The following is a 24,417-nucleotide window of genomic DNA, read 5'->3' on the forward strand; positions in this document are numbered from 1 at the left end:
GTTTTTTAAGGAACCATACTGTTCTCCACACGGGCTGTATCAATTTACATTCCCGCCAACAGTGCAAGAGGGTTCCCTTTTCTCCACACCCTCTCCAGCATTTGTTTTAATTTATTTTATTTATTTTTGGCTGCGTTGGGTCTTCGTTGCTGTGTGCAGGCTTTCTCTACTTGTGGCGAGCGGGGGCTACTCTTCACTGCGGCACGTGGGCTTCTTGTTGAGGTGGCTTCTCTTGTTGCGGAGCATGGGCTCTAGGTGCGTGGGCTCAGGAGTTGCGACGCTCAGGCTTAGTTGCTCCGCAGTATGTGGATCTTCCCAGACCAGGGATCGAACCCGTGTCCCCTGCATTGGCAGGCGTATTCTTAACCACTGCGCCACCAGGGAAGTCCTCCAGCATTTGTTGTTTGTAGATTCTTTGATGATGCCCATTCTAACCAGTGTGAGGTGTTACCTCATTGTACTTTTGATTTGTCTAATAATTAGTGATGTTGAGCAGCTTTTCATATGCCTCTTGGCCATCTGTATGTCTTCTTTGGAGAAATGTCTATTTAGGTCTTCTGCCCATTTTTGGACTGGGGTTTGTTTTTTTTTAATATTGAGCTGCATGAGCTGTTTATATATTTTGGAGATTAATCCTTTGCCCATTGATTCGTTTGCAAATATTTTCTCCCATTCTGAGGGTTGTCTTTTAGTCTTGTCTATAGCTTCCTTTGCTGTGCAAAAGCTTTTAAGTTTCATTAGGTCCCATTTGTTTATTTTTGTTTTTATTTCCGTTTCTCTAGAAGGTGGGTCAAAAAAGATCTTGCTGTGATTTATGTCAGAGTGTCCTTCCTATGTTTTCTTCTAAGAGTTTTATAGTGTCTGGTCTTACATTTAGGTCTTTAATCCATTTTGAGTTTATTTTTGTATATGGTGTTAGGGAGTGCTCTAATTTTATTCTTTTACATGTAGCTGTCCAGTCTTCCCAGCACCACTTATTGAAGAGACTGTTTTTTCTCCATTGTATATCCTTGCCTCCTTTGTGATTGATTAGTTGACCATATAGGCTCAGTAGTTGTGGCACAATGGCTTAGTTGCTCCGCAGCATGTGGGATCTTCCCAGACCAGGGCTGGAACCCGTGTCCCCTGCATTGGCAGGCAGATTCTTAACCACTGTGCCACCAGGGAAGTCCCTGCATTAGTATTTTTAATGTATGCCAGTTTAATATGTATTTTTAAAACTTTGCCAGTTTAATAAGTTTTTTTTAAATGGCATTAAAATGCTATTTTAACTGGTATTTCTTTGATCACTGGTGAAGTTCAATATTTTTTCACATTTTATTGGACAACAAAACTTTTTTATGCCCTTCGCCCATACTTCCAGCAAAGCTTTAGTTCTACGCAGAGACTGGAAACACTTTCTCGGTACTATTGTCTTCCTTCGGTCCCTTGGACACAAGCGTTTTCTGGATCAAAGGGAAGTGACCAAATTTATAGAATCTTAAGAATCTGATTGTTACGCTGGTCTGGCAAAGAGGTGAAGACTTGGACAGTAATAGAGGTGTGGCTGTCTATCCATTTTCCACAGTCACAATCAATTGATGGTATGAATTCCCTTGTTTTAAATCCTTTTTATTCTTACTTTAAGAATATAAACTAAACTCTTCACCAGAGTCTTACATTCTAATAAGGATCTGGCCCTGCCTATCTCTTAAACCTTATTCCTTGCTATGTTCCTCTTTAGTCACTATGTTCCAGACTGATCTTTTTTCAGTTCCTTGAACAAGTCATTTCCCTCCTCAGTTCCTCTGTGCTTGCTGTTCTCTTTTGCTTGGAATGTTCTTCCCAGGTCTGGTAGCGTCTTATTTTCATCTCTGCAGATAGATATCCCCTGACCACCCAATAAAAAGTAGGTTTCCCTTCTGTTATTCTTCCTATAACATTCTATTCTTTCCCCTCATAGCACTCACATACCTATCACAATTTGAAATTATATGTTTGATAGTTTGTTTACTTAATTACTGTCTAGCTCTCTTACTAGATGGTAAGCTACATGATGTTATGAACTATTTTTTTGTTGTTGTTCACCAGTGTATACTTGGTACCAAGACTAGTGTTTGGTCCAAAGTAGGCATATATTATATATTGGCTGAAGTAATGAATCACTTAATACTAGGGTATAATAACAAGATTATTGGAAAATGGGCAATAATCTCCTCAAACAGATTCATTTATATTAGGATTATTTATCACCTCTCTGCACTTCCGAGACATATTAATCTTCATTTAATTTGTAAGTTTAATTTAGAAGATACTCTTTTGAGAAATGCTGCTATCACCAAAAATGGAAATCTCATTTTTTAGCATTTAATTTGAATCTAACATATTTATAACAGGGAGCTAATACTCTTTAAAAATGGACAAATGAAAACAGGGCATTAATACCAGTGTTTCTATTTCATTAAATGGCATGTAAAACAAATCTCCAATTTATAGTGGGAATCCAAAATCAATAAGCAATGCTTAATGGTTAATAGGAAATTATGACCAGTGAGCATAAATGTCATTTACTGAATAATTTCTTCAAAGCTGTAAATACTTCCTTCTGACTTTATTTGTAAATTTATCCCAAAAGACAAAACATTTTCTTAGACAATTCTAAAGACCAAGAAATAAAACCAACTCCAAGTACCAGGGAAAATATCAGGTTATTTCTTTTAATTCTCTCCTTTTGTGATTATTAAAGGATGAGTAGGCAGCTATATGTTTACTTCCAATCCCCTTCTTCTTCAGATGTTTACCTCTTACTGAAAAAACAAAAAACTCTGATACTGGACTAATGTACCTGGCTTTTTACTGATAAGTGATGATATATCCAATTCTGAAAAGATATCAAGCAATACATAATAAGGCTTTCTAATAAGTCTCCAAATGCTCTTGGTTTTTGAAGTTTTAAAAGGAATAACGACTGGAATGTTTCTGGCACATAATGTGTTATGTGTGAGCTTATTACTATCTCTCAAGCACTCTAAACTCTGTTAATAATATACTAATGTTAAAACTAAAATCTAGTAAATCTTCAATTATACTTCTTTGAATTTTTATCAAGTTGCTGTTGACCAAGAATTATTATTTTTTAAATGAATAGCAAGTTAATTTTTTCTAATGCTAATCAGTGCCAATTAAGATAGTTATTTGCTACTATAAATTTAATAAAAGAACAATCTAAGATAAAATTACTCCTACTCTATTCTATTCTATTGGAATAACATTTGTTGAGAAAATATAATAGCATGATGAGAACTTCAGTTGAAATTAGTTTCTCAAATGTATTTTATCTGTAATATATACCAAAAGCAAAACAGAAAATCAGACTTTCAAGGTCTACTCTTTGGACCTATATTTCAGATTGAGCTACTGCAAACCTGAGGTGGAGGGGGAATGGAGATAAGGAAAGAAAGAAAGAAATTTGAGTTATTTCTTTTCATTTGCTTTCAAAGAATAAAATGCTTATTTCAAAGGAAAGCAGGCTTTCTGGGGGAATAACTCCAATCATGTCTGTGCAGACCTGTTGGGAGGCAATTGATGTGTCACATTTTTGTTTTTCACCAGTTGTGAAAAACAGAAATGAGATTAAGAGAGGCAAGAAGAAAGACTTTACCCACCAAACCACAGTTTTGAGGGTAACTGTTGCATCCTGTTAAGTCAGAGTCAGTAATTGAAGAAGTAAAAGTCAATCATCTCAAGTCCTGGAAAAGGATGAAATAAAAAGCTATTTGACAGAAGGATCACATTACAAGGGCAGTGAAAAGCTTCAAATGTATTCAGTATCTACTGAGGGTAGGAAGCAACAGGTGGAAGCTGACCAGCAACCTCAGCTTCATTTTGAAGTCACTGGGACACATACCTCTGCTTCTCTCCATGCACTGGCTTAGAACTTAATAACCAAGGGTGATAGATTTTCAAAGGAAATTAAAAGAGCAAAGTAGAACTTTCATGAAATTAAGTTTGATAAAAACCATCATATATAGAATTAGTATTTTCATTTTAAATTCTCTTACAATTAAAAATGTGAATGGCTCATACAATGGTAAGAAATCTTAAGTTAGCACAGCCGACATAGTATAGATATATTTTAAAAATCAGCTTTGTCAGGTTTCAATAAAGCCAGAATGCTAAAAATGGAACAGATTGGAGGCAGGAAAACTGAGGGTGATGACAGTTCTAAAAACTTGAATTCAAATACTGGCCCTCCCTCTCTTAGCTACATACAGTTCCTTCAGCTAAACTTGTTGTGAAGATTAGCATAAACATCTAAAGCATGTATTTGATAAATTTCATTTTCTCTTTCCTTGCATTACCAACCCACTAGATCTTTTTACAATATCTTAGCTAGAAAAACAAAGGAGACAGACAGCTAGAGGAAAATTTAAGAAATCCAAGATAGTTCTCATTCTATTTTGCTTCATTAATTAGGAAGCATCAAACAGAGATTTTCAAGAGGATCTGATCAGTAATCTCACTTGGGTTTTCCTAAAGAATGAAAAGGTTGAGTCGCCTCTCCTGCCCTGCAGAATGGGATAGCTTCAGAAATAAAGTTGTCTTTGACATATAGATCCAATTTCAAAATAATTTCCCTCTTCTCGATGCTCTGAGAGCAGGCAGGCAGGAAGTCAATGAAACAGATTACTGTCTTTCTTGTGTGAGGTGTGGGGACGTGGGAACACGGCAACTAATGTAGTATAAATGTCTTCAAAATTCAACACCCTTTCATGGAAAAAATCCTGAACAAAATATGGAATAAAAGGAAACTTCCTAAACATGATATAAAGATTACACACAAAAAGCCTACAGTTAACATTATACTTAATAATGAAAAACTGAATACTTTCTCCCTACGATCAGTAACAAGACAAGGATGTCTATTCTTACCATTCCTATTCAACGCTGTACTGGAGGCCAATGCAACAAGGTGAGAAAAAGAAATAAAAGGTATAAAATTGGAAGGGAAGAAATAAAACAGTCATTATTTGCATTTGATATGATTGTCTATGTATAAAATACCAAAGAATCTACAAAAAAGTACTGGTACTAATAAGTAAGCTTAGTAAGGTGCACTGGTCACTAGATAAAAGATCAACATGCAAAAATAAATTGTATTTTTATATTCTAGGAATGAACAATCAGAAACTGAAATATAAAACAGGGACTTCCCTCATGGTCTAATGGTTAAGAATCTGCCTTCCAATACAGGGGACGTGGGTTCGATCCCTGGTCAGGGAACTAAGATTCCACATGCCGTGGGGCAACTAAGCTCGCGCACCGCAACTACTGAGCCCACGTGCTCTAGAGCCCATGCACCATAACTAGAGAGTCTGAGCACCACAACTACTGAGCCTGCACACTCTGGAGCCCGTGTGCCACAACAAAGGGCCCACACGCCTCAACAAAAGATCCCGCATGCTGCAATGGTGATCCCATGTGCCACAACTAAGACCTGATGCAGCCAAATTAAAAAAAAAAGAAATATAAAACAGTAAAATATATAATAGCATCAAAAGTCATCAAATACTTAGAAATGAATCTTACAAAACTACCACAAGATTTATATGCCAAAAACTATAGAACACTGATGAAATGAATCAAAGAAGATTTAAATAAAGTGGGAGCTATACCATGTTAATGGATTGGACTCAATATCACTAAGATGTCAACCCTCCCCAGTTGATCTAGATATTCAACACAATCCCAATAAAATCCAAGAATGAGTTTTTTTTTGTAGAAATTGACAGGCTGATTTTTAAATTTATATGCAAAAGTAGAATAGCCAAATGTTAGAAAGAAGAACAAACTTTGAGGACTCACTACCTGATATCCAGATTTACTATAAAGACACAGTATTGGAGCAAGGATAGATACATAGATCAATGCAACAGAATAGAAAGTCTAGAAATAGACCCGCATATACATGGTCAATTGATTTTTGACTAAGGTACAAAGGCAATTCAATGGATAGCCATATGCAAAAGAAAGAACCTCAATCCTTATCTCACACGCTATTAAAAATTAACTCCAAATGGATCAGTGGTTGCCAGGGATTGGAGGGTGGAGGAAAAGGCTGACTACAAAGAGCTATGGGGGACTTTTGAGGGAGGTGATGATACTGCTCTATGTCTTGACTGTAAAGGTGGTTGCCAAAACTTGCAGAAAGTGAATTTTACTGTTTATAAATTATGTATTAAAATACATAATTGCATATAAAATTGTGTTTTTTAAAAAAAGGAAAAAAGTCTATTTTAGCCTCTGAGGACTACCTAGGAAGAAAGAAAAACATCTAATTGGTAATATCCAGGCAATAATACACATGTAATCACAAGTTATTTATCAACAGAATGTAACTGAAACAAAAAAAACACTTAAGTGCCCCAAGATGTAAAGCCTTAAGTATCTGCATAAATAAGATTCCCCCATCTGCATTTGAATTCAGCTTGGAAAGATTCTAGAAATCACAGGACCTGTTTTTTCTTTCCTAAATGCAAGCAAGGAAGCATTCTGGATGACTAATAAAATTTTCAATCCAGAAACATATTGAACATCTTTACCTGTATGTCCTGCAGACAGCTCTAACTCCAAAAATGAATTCTTTGTCTTATTCCCAAATATGTTCTTTGTTCATTTTTTCCATCTCAGTAAATGGTACCACCATCCATTTGAGTTTAAACAAGAAATCTGGGTGTTATCTTTGACTCCTCCCTGTCTTGTCTCCCCCACCAACCAATTTATTTATCACCGAGTCCTGATAATTCTACCTCTCAAATATAGGATCTCTGCTGTAAAGCAGAAAAGAGTACAGAACTAAAACTTGAGCATAATTGAATCTAGAAGGTGAAAGACAGTGGTATGAGATGAAGTTAGTGAGGTAGGCAGGGACCATATTAATTATTTTGATTTTTTGTACTCATCTCAGACACATCTCAAATATGTACTCTTTTCTCCATCTCAACTTCCACCATCCTAGTACAAGTTACCATTCCTTTCCTCAAAATTATTTCAATATTCTTGGTCTCCCTACATCCATTCTTGTTTCCCTTTCAATTCATTTTTTGCACTGCAGTTCTTTTAAAAGTACTATTCTGAAAAAAAAATACTATTTTGATCATATCATATCATTCCTTCTTTAAAGCCCTTCAATGTCTTCCTGTTTCTTTACCACAAACATAAAAATAATTAATATGGTCCCTGTTTACCTACTAATTTCATTTAATACCATTCTTTCACCCTCTAGATCCAATCATACTCAATGCCTAGTTCCAGCAGAGATGCTTTCTTTGTTCTATATATTGTTCCCTGACTGGAATACTCCTCCTCCTGCCTACCCTTGAGCTTAAACTTTATCTTCTTTTTTTTCCTTCAGAGGCAGCTAACATGGCATTTTGAGGAAGTCTTCCATGACCTCTCATGTCTAGATTAGGTCTACTCATTATCTGCTCTTACGGCACAGTTCATCTGTAAGTACTTGTGGTATAATAAAAAATATTATTTGGTCTTTGTCCCTGGTTCCTGTCTTGTAGTTCCTAAAACTCTTGGACTCTCCTGAGTGAAAAGAGTGCCTTTTGAATGCTAATGAGATGACTGGTACCTGGGGACCCCTAGATAGTTTCAGGACAGCAGCTGGTCACCAGAAAGATCAAGCCATGACTAGAGGGTTAGAACTTTCAGTTCTCCCCTCCCTGTCCTTCCCCTAATCCCATGTATGGGGAGGAAAGAGGGGCTAGATATTGAGTCTAATCACTAACAGCCAGTGAATTAATCAATCATGGCTATGTAATGGAACTTCCAATAAAAAACCCTAAATGCTGAGGTTCAAGGAACTTCTGAATTGGTGAGCACATTGATATACTGGGAAGATGGTATGCCAAGAGAGGGCACTGAAGCTTCGGGCACCCTCTTTCCCCCATGCCTTGCCCTATGCACTTCTTTCATATGGCTATTCCTGAGTTGTATCCTTTATAATAAATGGGTAAACGTAAAGTACGTTCCTAAGTTCTATGAGTTGTTCTGGTGAATTATCAAACCTGGGGGAGTGGGCCATGGGGGCCCCTAAATTTGTAAGTCAGATAGAAGAGCATGTAATCTGGGCACCCCATTTGTAACTGTTGTCTGAAGTGAGGACAGTCTTATGGGAATGAACCTTTAAACCTGTGGAGTCTGATGCTAATTCCTGGTGGTTAGTGTCAGAATTTAATTGCATTATTGGACATCCAGTTGGTATCCAAAGAACTGACAGAATTGGTGTCAGAACTGATGATGGAAAAGACACCAACTATTCAGTGTCAGAAAGAACTTAAGAACACTTTCTGAAAATCTGTTTATAATTTCATTGGTCATAAACTCTAAAAGACAAATATCCCATCTATAATTGTATCCCCAGCACTTAGCACAGTGCCTGGCACACACTTCTATTATCTATTGGATGAATATATAAACTAACGCCTATCACTGGAGTGTAGAAATTCTGTCAACTGTTACCTAGGAGAAGCTAGGTCAGGGTTTTTTTTCCCTGGGTCTGATTTTGACTTAACACTGAAAGCTGATAAAACAAAGAGAAAAAAGCAACAGGTCCAACTTTTCACTATGTGATGTTAAGGTCAACTATAGAATAGGGTGGCATAGAGGAAGGACCAGGAAACAGCAAATTAAGTAAATGTGCTGAGGCCTACAGGACCTGAAAAAAAATGAGGCCAGGCCTAAAAGACATTGTTAAGAAAAGACCATCTGCATCTTGCCATGAAAACAAGTCTTACCTGTGATGGGGTTATTCTTCCCTTTTTAACTTCGGATGAATTTTCACTCAACTTTCCTACTTTGTTAATTGAGCTGCATTTGTAGCACGTCCATCTTGTTTGCCCCTCAATTTCTATGGTGCACTCCTTGCTTTGCAGACAGAATGAGTGATACAAATGGCCACAGCTGCAAAATGAAGGCAACCAATTGACACTTTTCATTATCATAAAATCATAAACCTAAGTTGTGTTAGAGTGTATTTAAAAGTGATAAATATTCCCAGTAAGCTGAAATGCACTGATGGGGTATAGGTTAAGAAACAAGGAAGGGGATTTACTTGTTGCTGTCCTCTCTTTTTTAAAATCCAGACTCACGTATTTGCGCACTTAAGTTATGAGCATGAACAGCATCACAGTTCTGATTACAAACCACCAGGGGATGAGTTGAACTTCCGTTAATTTCTCAAACTATGAAACATTTTTAGACAGTTTGAAAAAAAGTCAATTGGGGAAAATCATAATTATATAAGTAATTTGATAATAACATGAGTGGTCTGCCTCATCAAATTCAAGAGTCATGATTTGATTAATAAGCATTTAAAAAATGTCAGTGTTACAGGAAATTCTAACATTATTCCTATGAAGAAATTCCCTACTGAATACACTAAATTACCAAATAAGCCTTCCAGAAATGAGCGTTGAGTATAATTCTAAGTCATCTTCACTGATTCCTCCTCATTTCTCCAACCTGAAATCTTGGACCACCTCAGACATCAATCCTTTTCTCTTCGATAGTCTTTATAATCTTCCTTTTCTCTATCCTCCCCCACATATATATATATATATATATATATATATATATATATATATAACCATCCATCCATCCATCCTTTCTCTTCTGTAGTCTTTCTCTTCTATACTCTTCTTTCTACAGCCATCCTTGCTCCTTTAGTGATTACTTCCAGTTCCACAGCTTTAAAATACCACCTCCATGCTGGTGACTGCCACACTTATACCTTCAGCCCAGACTTCTCTCCTCAACCTCATCTACCTGTCTCAAGACCTCTACTATGGATGTTTACTAGGCATCTTAAATTTAACATGCCCCAAATTCTTGATTTCCACCCCACTCCACCCCCACTGCACGCTCTCATCCAACCTTCCACATCTAAATAATGGCAACTACACTCTTCTAGTTTCTCAAGCCAAAAACTATTCTTTCTTTCACACCTCATATACAAACTATAAACAGATCTTATCAGCTATACCTTCAGAATATAACCAGAATCCCACCACTGCTTACTTCATTACAATCATCTTGGGCCATCTCTCACTTGGATTACTGCAATAGCTTAACTGGTCATTCTATTTTCACCCTTGGCTTTCTACAGTCTATTCTCACCACGGCAGTCAAAGTGATCCTTAGGCCAGAGGTCAGATCATGTCAATGCTATCCTCAAAAACACCCAATGGCTTTTCATCTCAGAGCAAAAGTTTAACTCTTTATAATGACCCAGTTCCTACATGATTTAGCCGCTGAAGTCATCTCTTATATTTTCCCTTCACTCTGCTCAGGCAACACTAGCCTGCTCCCTTCACTACCCATCAAGTATGCCTAGCATCTGCATCATGGTTTCTGCACTTGATGATCCTCTGTCTGGGGCACTCTCTCCCGATATTGCATGGCCACTTCCTTTAGGTCTCTACTCAAATGTTACTTAAACTTCCCTAATAACTCTTTATAAATTAGTAGCTCCCAACGTTCTCTCTCCTCTATACGATGTTTTATTTTATTCATGGTAATTATTACCTTTTTATTAATTAATTTTTAAATTGTCTGTCCATAATCACCTTAACAGTGTTGCTTTCCCTGACCACTCTTCATAAAATATCTTCCCCCACAAAGGCTATATATCTCACTTAACATGTTTTATTTTTTTCCGTGTTAGTCACCATCTGGCATTTTACTTGTCTGTTTGCCTCTTTCACTAGAGTGTAAACTCCGTAAAAGCAGAACCTTTGTTTTGTTCATGTGGTACCCTACCCCCTTGAACAGTACCGGCATATAGTAGGTGCTCAATAAATACTTGTTGAATGAATGGGCTGTTTGTGTGATGAAAACTACTTCCTCTTCCAACCACCAAATCTACCAATCTTCCTGTATCTGTAATAACAGAAGCCAACACTTATATAGTGCTTACTATATGTCAGCATGGTTACAAGTATCTTATGTAAATTATCTCATTTAATCTTCACGAAACCCTATCAAGTAGGTATCCCAATTTACAGATGAAGAAACTAAGGTGTAAAGAGATGAAATAACTTGTCAAAGTCTCATAGCTAGTAGTGGCAGAGTCAGGATTTGAACTCAAGATTTAAAGTCTGGCTCCAGAGTCCATCTTATATTGCCTCTATCCATATATTCTGGATAAGCTGTCTCCTCCTGAGATCAAACTTTCCATTTTTGCACTAAACTTCCTTTCTCTTTGTACTGTGGCTTTAAATATCATTTACATGCTGATGATTTCTAAATTTATATCTCCAGGACATATCTCTGACTAGAATAACTGTCTACCTGACATTCCTACTTGAATGTTTAAAGGGCATCTCAAACCTAACATCTCCAAGACAAGACTCTTGATTTCCCCAGCTCCTCATGCCTGTTCCTTCTCATCTTAGAGGATGGTACCACATTCATCCAGTAGCTCAGGCCGAAGATGTTTTTCCCTCTCACTTCACATCTAATACATCACCAAGTTAACACTTCCCTTAAAATATATTCTGAACCTTCACTCCTACCTCTCTCATTCTGCTCAAATGTCACTTCCTTAGACATGTTTTTCCTCATTATAGTGTCTTAAAATAGTACTCTCACCCTGAATGCTTCTTCTTTCCATCCCCTTACCCTGTGTTTTATTTCTCTCCATAGCTCTTATTACTCTGTATTTATTTACCGCCTGACCACCCTAACACCCTTTCCTCCTGACTCCCATGCAGAATGTGAGGTCTATAAGGGCAGGAACTTTGCCTTGTTTTGTTCACTGGCAGAACGATTGACTGGGGCTGTGTGTCCACGTGTATTTCTGCCTGGCAATACCATACACGCACATACACCATATGTGTCACATTTCCTTCCCTTTCTTACCTAAAGACAATAATTTCATCAGCCATTTCTTGGCGTCTCTTGTACTGCTGCAAACAAATAGAGCAGTAATCCTGCTTGGGATTCAGTCCTCTGGTGACTGAAGCTCTCAGGTTACACAATGACCAATGGAGATCTTGGTTTAGAAGGCTAGTCGTTGTTTCCAGCAGGGTCTATGAAAGACCAAAATAAAAAATAAGCCAAATAAGAAATTGTTCATAAAGTAAAAGAGACAGAGGAGATGAGTGGAAAATAGCACTTGTTTCATTTTCAACGACAATTGAATTGGAATATACTATAAAGGCATAAAACTGATCAAATAAACATCAAAACACCCCAAACTTAAGTGGTTAACTTTAATGTGCAGGGTATTGATAAGTGCATACATCAAGATTCTCAAAATAATTATTAAAAGGCTCTCACCAGTTACTACTGAGAAATGTGTGCTCTGCCATTCTGTGGATTAATTCAGTACTGACGGCTTTCAGATGACTAGATAAACCCAAATCTACTTATTTATTACATTTATATAATGAGTTCTCTCTGAATGGCTCAAAGTTGTGTTGTAACAAATAATAAAAAAGAAATCCCTGATTTTTAAATAGAAACTGCATCCATGGCGATATTTCACAGTAACCTCTCACTGGAAAAGCTAATGGCCATTACTCAGTTCTCATCTCCCTTGGGCAGAGAGATCACTGTTTCCTGATCAGCACTTTCAAGCCATTTGAATCTACTCAAGACTGTGACATCTGTCATTAAGTCACATAAAGTTATTTCACAGCTATCACATCAAGTCATTTTAAGGCTCTCTGTGTTTATAAACTATTGTTTACTTACTTCAGTGTGCAGCTGGGTTCTTTTCTGTCAGTCCCAAAGGGGAAGATATACTGCCCATCCTCCTTGCTACACAGCCTGGTCCTTTAACTTTATCTATAACGCAGAACTTTCAGTTCTAATGGTCTGTTTTAATTCTTTCCAATCAACCCCATCTTTTCCTCCTCTTCCAAAGTTCACAAAAAATTTCTGTCTTGCACTCAGCTTTCCTTCTGCCGCCATGGAGTCTGTGCCTGAAGGGGGATCAGCTTCCTTGGGCTATGCTTATTTAGCAAAACTGCAATTCTTATAACATCCTAAGAAAAGCTCTATCACCCAAATTTTTCTTTTTCTTCTACTAAAAAAGCAGACAGTGTATCTAACATGCCTAAGTGGCACTTTTCCTAGGTGGCTTCATGAGTCACTTTGAAGTACATGAAGAAAAACATCTGTATACCAAGCTGGCTCTTACTGAGAATTAAAGCTATAGGCAGTTTTGGGTTAAGGAAAGACTAATGACCATTTTTGGTTAGTGGCAATTATCTGTTTCAGAATGTTTAAAAGAACACTAATTTATTTTGCAATTTTTCCATACTCATGCTTCCTTTTCAATGAGTTATAGCTTTGCATTTCATTACTTTCCAAGAAAGTATCTTACATTTTTCATTTGGAAAAAAACTATATGTCCCACTGCCAATGAATCAAAAGAATAAAATGAATCCAAACTTGATGCATTTCCACATTCCAGAATATATGTGTATGTGTATATAAAATATATATTAATTAATTAAGGTCAAGAGAAATTTAAAAATTAAAAAGCCATACACTTCAATCTATCAAACTTCCACTAAACAGATGGTAATTTTTAAAGAAAAAGTATAGGTGCAAAGAAAAAAGAATAGCTTCTTTCTACCTTAGAATGGGCTTAGAAATAGAAAGTAGCTTACCTGTTCATAGCTAAAGGTATCCAACATTCCCAGAATAAGTCCCTGGATTTCTCCAAGTTTTCCTTTTCCATAAACTGGGTCCTAATTAGAAAAAAGTTGCAAAAAATTATAATTCTATTCTTGCTATTTTAAAATTACTTTAAAATATAAGTTATCTGAAAAAGCCAAATACTCTTAAGTATTTTGTCTACAGTCACAAAATATTTATTCTTCCATGAACCTTCTGCTGGAAATGCACATTGGTCTCCTCAGGCCATCAAAAATATTTTGGAAAAATAAATAAAATTTAAATGATCCAAGCCCCTTGCTTAACAACTGTCTCTGCAAGTCTAATTAAATTTCACTCTGGTTTTGTTTCTGCAGCAAGCTTCCTTTCCTTCTTATTAAACATCACTTACCCCCTTTTGAGCTCTTATTTATCTGCTACATTTAAAACCAAAGTACTCATGAATACTCAGAATCTGTCCAACTCCCGCTGTGACCCACATTTGTCCACCTCCTGGTCCAAGCCAACTAAGTTACATCAGTTTAGGAGATGAGTTTCTGAATCCAAGCAACTTTCAGTTTTCCAAAGCTTTTCTCAATAAAGTCACTACTGATAAACAACAGATCCCTAGACACCCAATCTTCCCTCCATTGCTTTTCATATGTCAACTTGTTTATTGTACACAATTTGAAAAACACTGATGTATACAAAAATAAAACCGAACTGAAATCCAACCACCTGGAGATAAACACTTGATTTTTTGAGATATATTATTCCAGTCTTATTTCTGGGGAAGTAGAGAGAGGGATGTTATTTCTTAGTGTACAAAATTTGAGTATTTCACATAATACTTTCGTAACTTTTTTTTTCTTAAATAGTATGTTGTGAGCAGTTTCCCATATTATCAAATACTTTGTAATAGTAAGAGTATGAATCATGTGAAAATGCCATGTGTTATTCAACCATTCTCTGTTGTCAGGGATTTAAGTTTCCCTCCCCATAGCCCACATTTAAGTCCCACTCACTATTATGCTAGTGGCTGTAAATTTTGGTCTGAATCTCTGAGTCTTTCTTAAGAGGAGATTTCAAGAAAGGGGATGAATTACAGACTCAAAGTATTTATATGGGTATTGATATATATACTTCACCCTTGAATAACACAGGTTATAAGTGAGCAGGTCCACTTATATGCAGACTTTTTCCAATAAATATATAGGAAAAGCTTTTTCAGATTTGCAATATGAAAAAACTCACAGATGAACCATGTAGCCAAGAAATATCGAAAAAATTAGGGTTGTCATGAATGCATAAAATATATGCATTCATGTAGATACTAATCTATATACTAATTATATATACTATATATATATATAATTATATATACTATATATATAATTATATATACTATATATATATATATATTTATATATATATATATATAATTATATATACTATAATTATATATACTAATCTATATACTAATTATAATCTATATAATTCATGTAGATACTAATCTATTCTTACATAGGCATAAGGTGAATGATATTTAATATAAAATTAATATATATATTAATATAAAATTAATAATCTGTTAGTTTTCTTACTGTTTTATAACTTTGCTTTTAAAGAATTACATTACTGTATAGTATGCCCCTCTCCCTCTCCCTCTCTGTCTCTCCTGTAATTGGAGAAACTGTGTATCAGCCTATCATCACAGGTAGGATGTTTTTTAAAAAAATTTAACAATGTTCCAATACTGTATTATGAATATGACTATAATATCATAAAAATTTTTAATGCCATAAAAATTTTATAACAATTCATTCATTACTGTATTGGCTAGGCTACCGTGAAGCAACCGTATTGATTACACTAGGCTACCATAAGACAATCATATTGCTGCTTCTTTGTTTTAATGCATGAATTGTCATACCTGTAAATATGAATTTTTTTCACATTATCTTTTCATTTTTAATGTCTAGTGTTAGTAATACATATAGTATCAACTGAGTTTTGTATCATATAATATTGATGTAGGTACTGACAGACAATTCATCTTGTAAACAGATGATGTAAACTTAGGCTATTGATAAACATAGTAAGTACTCTAAATGTATTGTCTCTTCTTTATGATTTTTTAAATAACTTTTTCTTTTCCCTAGCTTACTTTGTTATAAGAATACAGTAACAATACACATAATGTACAAAATATGTGTTAATCGACTGTTTATGTTACTAGTAAAGCTTCCAGTCAACAGTAGGCTATTAGTAGTTAAGCTCTGGGGGAGTCAAAAGTTATACATGGATTTTCGACTGAGCAGGCGGGTCAGCGTCCCTAACTCCCACGTTGTTCAAGGTCAACCGTAGTGCGCAATTGCTCTACCAAAAAGTTGTATTATGCAATTTCTATCTACATCAGCACATTTGTGCGCCCATTTTACTGCACCTTTGGCTAGGCTGGGAATTATAAAAATTTGCTAATAAATGTGTATGTCAAGTCTATTACTTTACTGTAACGTGAGGCTATATATGACATAAATGTCTCTTCCATGCTAAACAGGGGAATCCAACTATACAGTAATGATAAAGGGAGCTGCTATTTATTAACCGCATAGCACACGCCAAGTACAATGCTAAGCATTTTATATATACCACATCACTGAATTCCTTCCAGAACATTTATAAATGAAGAAATTCAGGCTCAGAGAGGTTAGGTAAAATTCTCTAAGAACGCAACACTATTAAGCAGATAAGCTGGGATCTCAATCTAGGCACTTCAGAAACTATGTTTTTAAGTAACACTACACTGGTCTTCCAAAGATGGACACATAAGCTAATAAAATAAATAATAAATTAATGTTTACTAGATGAGTAACAAATATGAATAACTACATGATAAACTAATGTATGCTGGAAAATATAGGTAACATTTCTGGCTACTTATAAGGGAGTAGGGATTATTAAAATCTTGGTACAGTAACTGTGAGTTCAGATGTTAAGAAGAAAAAAAAAGACTGTGGAGCAAGAAAAACTTAGGAGACAGGTTCAGAAATGTGAGAAGAAATTTGCGTTCCTGCACTTGTTACAACATAGTCTTAGGACTTGCTGTTTTTCTCTCTTCTATGCTCTGATGTTGTTTCTTAAAGACTGGATAGATGTGGTTCCTAAATAAGATCAGTTTTCAGTACTTTTAGCTGGTCAAGAGCAGCACCAGATTATCTGCCATAGGTTCCTGGTCCCTGATGCTGAGGTTATGCTGAAGAAACCAAAGGTAGAGAATAACTACACATTTGTTTACTAATTAACAAGTTTACTTTGGGCTTGAACAGATCACTTAAATTTACTGGGGAAATCTGTTTCACTAAGCTAAAGATACCTGTGAAACATGCGCAGAACATTTGCAAAAGACAAGACTACAGATATCTCAGACTAACTCTTTACCAGAACAACTCAGGCCATATACTCACAATATAATCTTTTAATTTTCTTTGCATAAAAACAGAACCATGTTAATGCTTCTGAACTTACACTCAATTATGTTTTTGGTCAAGCTCTTAGTAAATACATTTACTTCTCAAAGTATCAATGGAGAGTGTAATACTTTATTATAAACACGTTGTAATAGCTATTCTAACACGTCCACACATATACAATACACATGAACATAGCTCTAGCACAGAAAACTTCTGTCACTTGTTTATAACAGGGTGGTTTGGGGAATAAAGAGGTCTTGGAAATGTTAAATTCTGGGAAAAGGAAGAAATCTTTATAGGTCATGTCTATATTTATATCAGTACATTTCACTTTAATATGCATACTTTAAAAGCAAAATCATGAAAATAACCTCATGCTGGGACAACATATAAATTATACAACGCAAAAGGGAGCTCAAGGCTTCTGGCACAGCATGTACACAATACACTAGCTTTTCAAATTATTTTCCAAATATGTCAGCTGGATTCTTCAGCAATAAATAACTGCTGAGGTTTCTCTTTAACTTGTTCGTAAACTACAAAAGAAGAGCACATTTAGGTACTTCAAATAAACTTGTTTTTTAAAAAGCACACTAAAAAACATGTGATGAGCACTTTTTTCCCCATTGTTTTCTTTCTTTTAAATTGAAGTATAGTTGATTTAAAATACTGTGTTAGTTTCAGGTGCATAGCATAGTGATTCAGTTATTTTTTTTCTGATTATATTCCATTATAGGTTATTACAAGATATTGAATACAATTTCCCATGCTATACAGTAAATCCATGTTGTTTATTCATTTTATATATAGTAGTTTATATCTGTTAATCTCATACTCCTAATTTGTCCCTCTCCCCTCCTCTCTCCCCTTTGGTAACCATAAGATTGTTTTCTATGTCTGTGAGTCTGTTTCTGATTTGTATGTAGATTCATTTGTATTATTTTTTTAGAATCTCACATAGGAGTGATATCATACAGTATTTGTCTTTCTCTGTCTGACTCACTTCACTAAGTGTAATATTCTCTAGGTCCATCCATGTTGTTGCAAATGGCAATATCCCTATTGATTTCTGATACTTATTGTATCATGTATGTGGTTTGCTATAAAATTAAAATTTTTACTAATCAAGCATTACTTTAAAATATGAATAATGCCCACAGCAGGTTAGCATATAAATCATTTGTATTAATTCCTTCCATATAACAGTCATGAGCAGCTTCTCAGAAGCCAAACATTACTTTCCCCATAGAGCGAAGATCTGTAAGAGCCAGCAGTGCAGAATGTATATAACATAAATATGGTCCCTTAAAAATATTAACTTATCACCTAATGTTCCTGAAAGAAACCTGTATAATTCAGGTCCCAAGTATCAGTTTGAATAAATATTTAGAGGTCAGGAAGATCTTTGAGAACCTCTTATCAGGTGAATATCTCTTCTGGAAAAACTGTAAATATCTGAGCAATTATGCATCTAAATAAATGTGCATCTAAATATCTTCTCCCCAAGAGACCTGATAAAGTGAGGTAGATATGAAAAACACTATGGTTGGTGTTAGGTACAGAAGGCCGAAAGTTTGGAGTTAGAAGACCCAGGTTAATGTTCCCACTTAATAACTGGGCAAATTATTTAATTTTTTGAATGCCACTTTCCTCTTGAGAACCACAAGGATACCACTACTTCCCCAGCATAATGTACACAGAGATAAAGGAGATAAAGAACACAAAAGTGCTTTATAAACTGCAGAGGACTACTCAGAGACGTTAGATGGTTGAGCCAACTAATATTTACTGAGTATATACTATGTTCCAAGCACCCTGCTAGGTGGTGGAGATAAAGCAGCAAACAAGATGGAACTCACGTCTAGAGGGGCAAGCCTATGTGAAGGTGAGAGTCAAAAAAAAGAAAGTCTGTACTTATTCTTGTCGATGGTTTCTTTTGCTGTGGAAAAGCTTTTAAGTTTAATTAGGTCCCGTTTTTTAATTTTTGCTTTTATTTCTTTGCCTTAGGAGACAGATCCAAAATAACATTGTTCAGATTTATGTCAAAAAGTGTTTTGTAGTGGGAAGCAGCCGCATGGCACAGGGATATTGGCTCGGTGCTTTGTGACAGCCTGGAGGGGTGGGATAGGGAGGGTGGGAGGGAGGGAGATGCAAGAGGGAAGAGATATGGGAACATATGTATATGTATAACTGATTCACTTTGTTATAAAGCAGAAACTAACACACCATTGTAAAGCAATTGTACCCCAATAAAGATGTTAAAAAAAAAAAAGTGTTTTGTTCTACCTATGTTCTCTGCTATAAAGTTTTATGGTTTCAGGTCTTACATTTATGTCTTTAATCCATTTTGAGTTTATTTTTGTATATGGTGTGAGGAAGTGTTTTAATCTCATTCTTTTACATGTAGCTGGCCATTTTTCACAGCACCACTTTCTGAGTAGACTGTCTTTCCTCCATTGTATATTCTTGTCTCCTTTGTCGTGGATTAATTGACTGTAGTTGCGTGGGTTTATTTCTGGATTCTCTATTCTGTTCCACTTATCCACACATCTGTTTTTGTGCCAGTATCACACTGTTTTGATTACTGCAGCTTTGCAGTATAGTCTGAAGTCCGGGAGTGCGACACCTCCAGCTTTGCTCTTTTTTCTCAAGATTGCTTTCGCAATTTGGGGTCTTTTGTGGTTCCAAATAAATTTTAGATTTGTTCTAGTTCTGTGAAAAACGTTGTGGGTGGGACTTCCCTGGTGGTGCAGTGGTTAAGAATCTGCCTACCAATGCAGGGGACACGGGTTCAAGCCCTGGTCCAGGAAGATCCCACATGCTGTGAAGCAACTAAGCCCATGTGGCACAACCACTGAGCCTGCGCTCTAGAGCCTGCGAGCCACAACTACTGAGCCCGTGTGTCACAACTACTGAAGCCCACGTGCCTAGAGCCTGTGCTCTGCAACAAGAGAAGCCACCACAATGAGAAGCCTGCACACAACGGAGAGTAGCCCCCACTCGCTGCAACTAGAGAAAGCCCGGGCGTGGCAATGAAGACCCAGCACAGCCAATAAATAAATTAATTAAATAAATTGTTTTAGAAATGTAGGTATTTTGCCAGGGACTGCATTAAATCTGTAGGTTGCTTTGGGTAGTATGTACATTTAAACAATATTAATTCTTATAATCCAAGAACACAGGATATCCTTGCAATTCTTTGTATCCTCTTCAATTTCCTTCATCAATGCTTTATATTTTTCAGAGTATAGGTCTTTCACCTTGGTTAAGTTTATTCTTATTTTATTCTTTTTGATGCAATTTTATTTATTTTTAAATTTTTATTGGAGTATAGTTGCTTTACAATGTTGTGTTAGTTTCTACTGTACAGCAAAGTGAATCAGCTATGCATATACATATATCCCTTCTTTTTTGGATTTCCTTCCCAGTTAGGTCACCACAGAACACTGAGTGAAGTTCCCTGTGCTATACGGTAGGTTCTCATTAGTTATCTATTTTATACATAGTATCAATAATGTATATATGTCAATCCAATCTCCCAATTCATCCCACCTCCTCCTTTCCCCCTTGGTATCCATACGTTTGTTCTCTACATCTGTGTCTCTATTTCTGCTTTGTAAATAAGAGCGACTATACCAATTCTTTCAGATTCCACATATATGCATTAATATACGATATTTGTTTTTCTCTTTCTGACTTACTTCACTCTGTATGACAGTCTCTAGGTCCATCCACATCTCTACAAATGACCCAATTTCGTTCCTTTTTATGGCTGAGTAATATTCCATTGTATATATGAGTCACATCTTCTTTATCCATTCATCTGTCATTGGACATTTAGGTTGTTTCCATGTCCTGACTACTGTAAATAGTGCTGCAATGAACATTGGTGTGCATGTGCCTTTTGGAATTATGTACAGAAAACTCATAAATAATGAAATTGAAACGGTGATTAAAAATCTTTCAACAAACAAAAGTCCAGGACCAGATGGCTTCACAGCAGAATTCTACCAGAATTCTTCTCTATATTTAGAGAAGAACTAACACCTATCCTTCTCAAACTTTTCCAAAAAATTGCAGAGGGAGGAACACTCCCAAACTCATTTTACGAGGCTACCATCACCCTGATACCAAAACCAGACAAAGATATCACAAAAATAGAAAATTATAGGCCAATATCACTGATGAACACAGATGCAAAAATCCTCAACATAATACTAGCAAACCAAATCCAACAACACATTAAAAGGATCATACACCATGATCAAGTGGGATTTGTCCCAGGGACGCAAGGATTCTTCAATGTACACAAATCAATCAATGTGATACACCATATTAACAAATTGAAGAATAAAAACCATAAGATCATCTCAATAGATGCAGAGAAAGCTTTCAACAAAATTCAACACCGATTTATGACAAAAACGCTCCAGAAAGTGGGCATAGAGGGAACTTACCTCAACATAATAAAGGCCATATATGAAAAACCCACAGCAAACATTATTCTCAATGGTGAAAAACTGAAAGCATTTCCTCTAAAATCAGGAACAAGACAAGACAAGGGTGCTCACTCTTGTCACTGTTATTCAACATAATTTTGGAAGTCCTAGCCACAGCAATCAGAGAAGAAAAAGAAACAAAAGGAATCCAAAATGGCAAAGAATAAATAAAACTGTCACTGTTTGCAGATGACATGATACTATATATAGAAAATCCTAAAGATGCCACCAGAACACTACTAGAGCTAATCAATGAATTTAGCTCAGTCGCAGGATACAAAATTAATACACAGAAATCTCTTGCATTCCTATACACTAACAATGAAAGATCAGAAAGAGAAATTAAGGATGCAATTTTAAATGGGATTTTTTTGGGGCTTTTTCTGATAGGTCACTATTAGTGTATAGAAAAGTGAAAGATTTCTGTACATTAATCTTGTATCCTAAAACTACTGAATTCATTACTAGTTCTAATGTTTTTTGGGTAGAGACTTTAGGGCTTTATATATATATAGTACCATGTTATATGCAAATTGTGACAGTTTTACTTCTTTCCTTCCAATTTGGATGTCTAAAAAGACATTTCTTTTTCTTGTCTGACTGCTGTGGCTAGGACTTCCAATACTATATTAAATACAAGTGGCAAGAGTGGGCATCCTTGTCTTGTTCCCAGTTTTAGAGGAAAGGCTTTCAGCTTTTCACCAGTATGATGTTAGCTGTTAGTTTGTCATAAATAGCTTTTATTATGTTGAGTTATGTTCCCTCTACACCTTTTCTTTTTCTTTCTTTCTTTTTTTTGGTTGCATTGGGTCTTTGTTGCTGTGCGCGGGCTTTCTCTAGTTGTGGCGAGTGGGGGCTAATCTTTGTTTTGGTGCGCTAGCTTCTCATTGCAGTGGCTTCTCTTGTTGTGGAGGACGGGCTCTATATGCATGGGCTTCAGTACTTGCAGCATGTGGGCTCAGTAGTTGTGGCACGTGGGCCCTAGAGCATGTGGGCTTCAGTAGTTGTGGCATGTGGGCTCAGTAGTTGTGGCTCATGGGCTCAGTAGTTGTGGCCCATGGGCTCTAGAGCACAGGATCAGTAGTTATGGCACATGAGCTTAGATGCTCCGCAGCATGTGGGATCTTCCCAGACCAGGGTTCGAACCCATATCCCCTGCATTGGCAGGTGGATTCTTAACCACTGCGTCACCAGGAAAGTCTCTCTACACCAATTCTGATGAGAGTTTTTATCATGAATGGATGTTCAATGTTGTCAAATGCTTTTTTTGCATCTGTTGAGATGATCATGTGATGTTTATCCTTCCTTTTGTTAATGTGGTATATAACACTGATTGATCCGCAAATACTGAACCATCCTTGCATCTCTAGAATAAATCCCACTTGATCATGGTGTATGACCCTTTTTATACATTGTTGGTTTGCTAATATTTTGTTGAGGATTTTTATGTCTATATTCATCAAAGATATTGGCCTGTAACTTTCTTTTTTGGTAGTGTCTTTGGTTTTGGTATGAGGGTAATGGTATCCTCATAGAAGGGATTTGAGAGTGTTCCCTCCTCTTCAATTTTTTGGAATAGTTTGAGAAGGATAGGTATTAGCTCTTCTTTATGTGTTTGGTAGAATTCCCCTGTGATGCTGTCCTGTCCTGGACTTTTGTTTGTTGGGAGTAATTTTTTTTTTATTACAAATTCAATTTCACTACTTGTGATCAGTCTGTTCAGATTGTTTATTCCTGATTCAGTCTCAGCAGGTTGCATGTTTCTAGAAATCTGCCCATTTCTTCTAGGTTGTCCAATTTGTTGGCATATAACTCTTTGTAGTATTATGATTTTGTGTATCTCTGTGGTATCAGTTGTTATTTCTCCTTTTTCATTTCTTATTTTATTTGGATCCTCTCTCTTCTTGTAAGACTGGCTAATGGTTTATCAATTTCGTTTATCTTTTCAAAAACCAGCTCTTGGTTTTACTGACCTTTTCTATTATTTTTTTATCTCGATTTTATTTTCTCTCTCTTCTTTAAGACTGGCTAATGGTTTATCAATTTCATTTATCTTTTCAAAAACCAGCTCTTGGTTTTACTGATCTTTTCTATTATTTTTTTGATCTCAATTTTATTTCCTCTTCGATCTTTATTATTTCTTTCTTCCTGCTGACTTTGGGCTTTGTTTGTTCTTCTTTATTTAATTCCTTTAGGTGGTAGGTTAGGTTTATTTGGAATTTTTCTTGTTTCTTGAGGAAGGCCTGTATTGCTATAAATTTCCCTCTTAGGATTACTTTTCCTGCATCCCACAGATTTTGGAAAGTTGTGTTCCATTTGCATTTGTCTTGAGATATTTTCTGATTTCCTCTTTGATTTCTGTTAATTTTTTATTTTGAGCAATTATAATGTGCCTTGTAGTTTTCTTCATGTTTTTGAGTTTGGGGTAACTGACCTGTGCTAACAGTTGTCAATAAATTTGGAAATTTTCACTTAATATTTCTTCAAATATTTTTTTCTGTTCCAACTCTATTTTCAGGACTCCAAGTACATGTATTTTGGGTCACTTGAAATTGTCCCACAGCTCACTGATACTCTGTTGTTTTTTTTTTCCTGCTTCACTTTTCTCTAAGTGTTTCATTTTGGATAGTCTGTATTGCTATGTCTTCAAATTCACTAATCTTTTGTTTTGGTGTCCCTGCCTGCTAACTCCAATACCCAATGTCATATCTGGGTTTTATTTTCTAACTTCTTTGCATACCTTTTAAGTTTTAATTCAATGTCATACATACACTGTAAAGTTTTACACTGTT

General features: G+C 35.9%; 1 protein-coding gene across 4 annotated transcripts in view; it reads right to left on the reverse strand.

Moving 5' to 3' along the window:
* VPS8 (VPS8 subunit of CORVET complex) overlaps positions 1-24,417 on the reverse strand; it is a 300,312-nt gene that overhangs the window by 72,250 nt on the left and 203,645 nt on the right. For all 4 annotated transcript variants that reach the window (XM_060011002.1, XM_060011000.1, XM_060011001.1 and 1 more), the window contains 3 exons: positions 13,668-13,748; positions 11,908-12,077; positions 8,784-8,949 (listed from right to left, as the gene is read on the reverse strand). In XM_060011002.1, the coding sequence (XP_059866985.1) occupies positions 8,784-8,949; positions 11,908-12,077; positions 13,668-13,748 (417 nt within the window). The remainder of the gene's footprint in view (positions 1-8,783; positions 8,950-11,907; positions 12,078-13,667; positions 13,749-24,417) is intronic.

The sequence above is a fragment of the Delphinus delphis genome, chromosome 4 (assembly GCF_949987515.2).
Source record: "Delphinus delphis chromosome 4, mDelDel1.2, whole genome shotgun sequence".
NCBI lineage: Eukaryota > Metazoa > Chordata > Mammalia > Artiodactyla > Delphinidae > Delphinus > Delphinus delphis.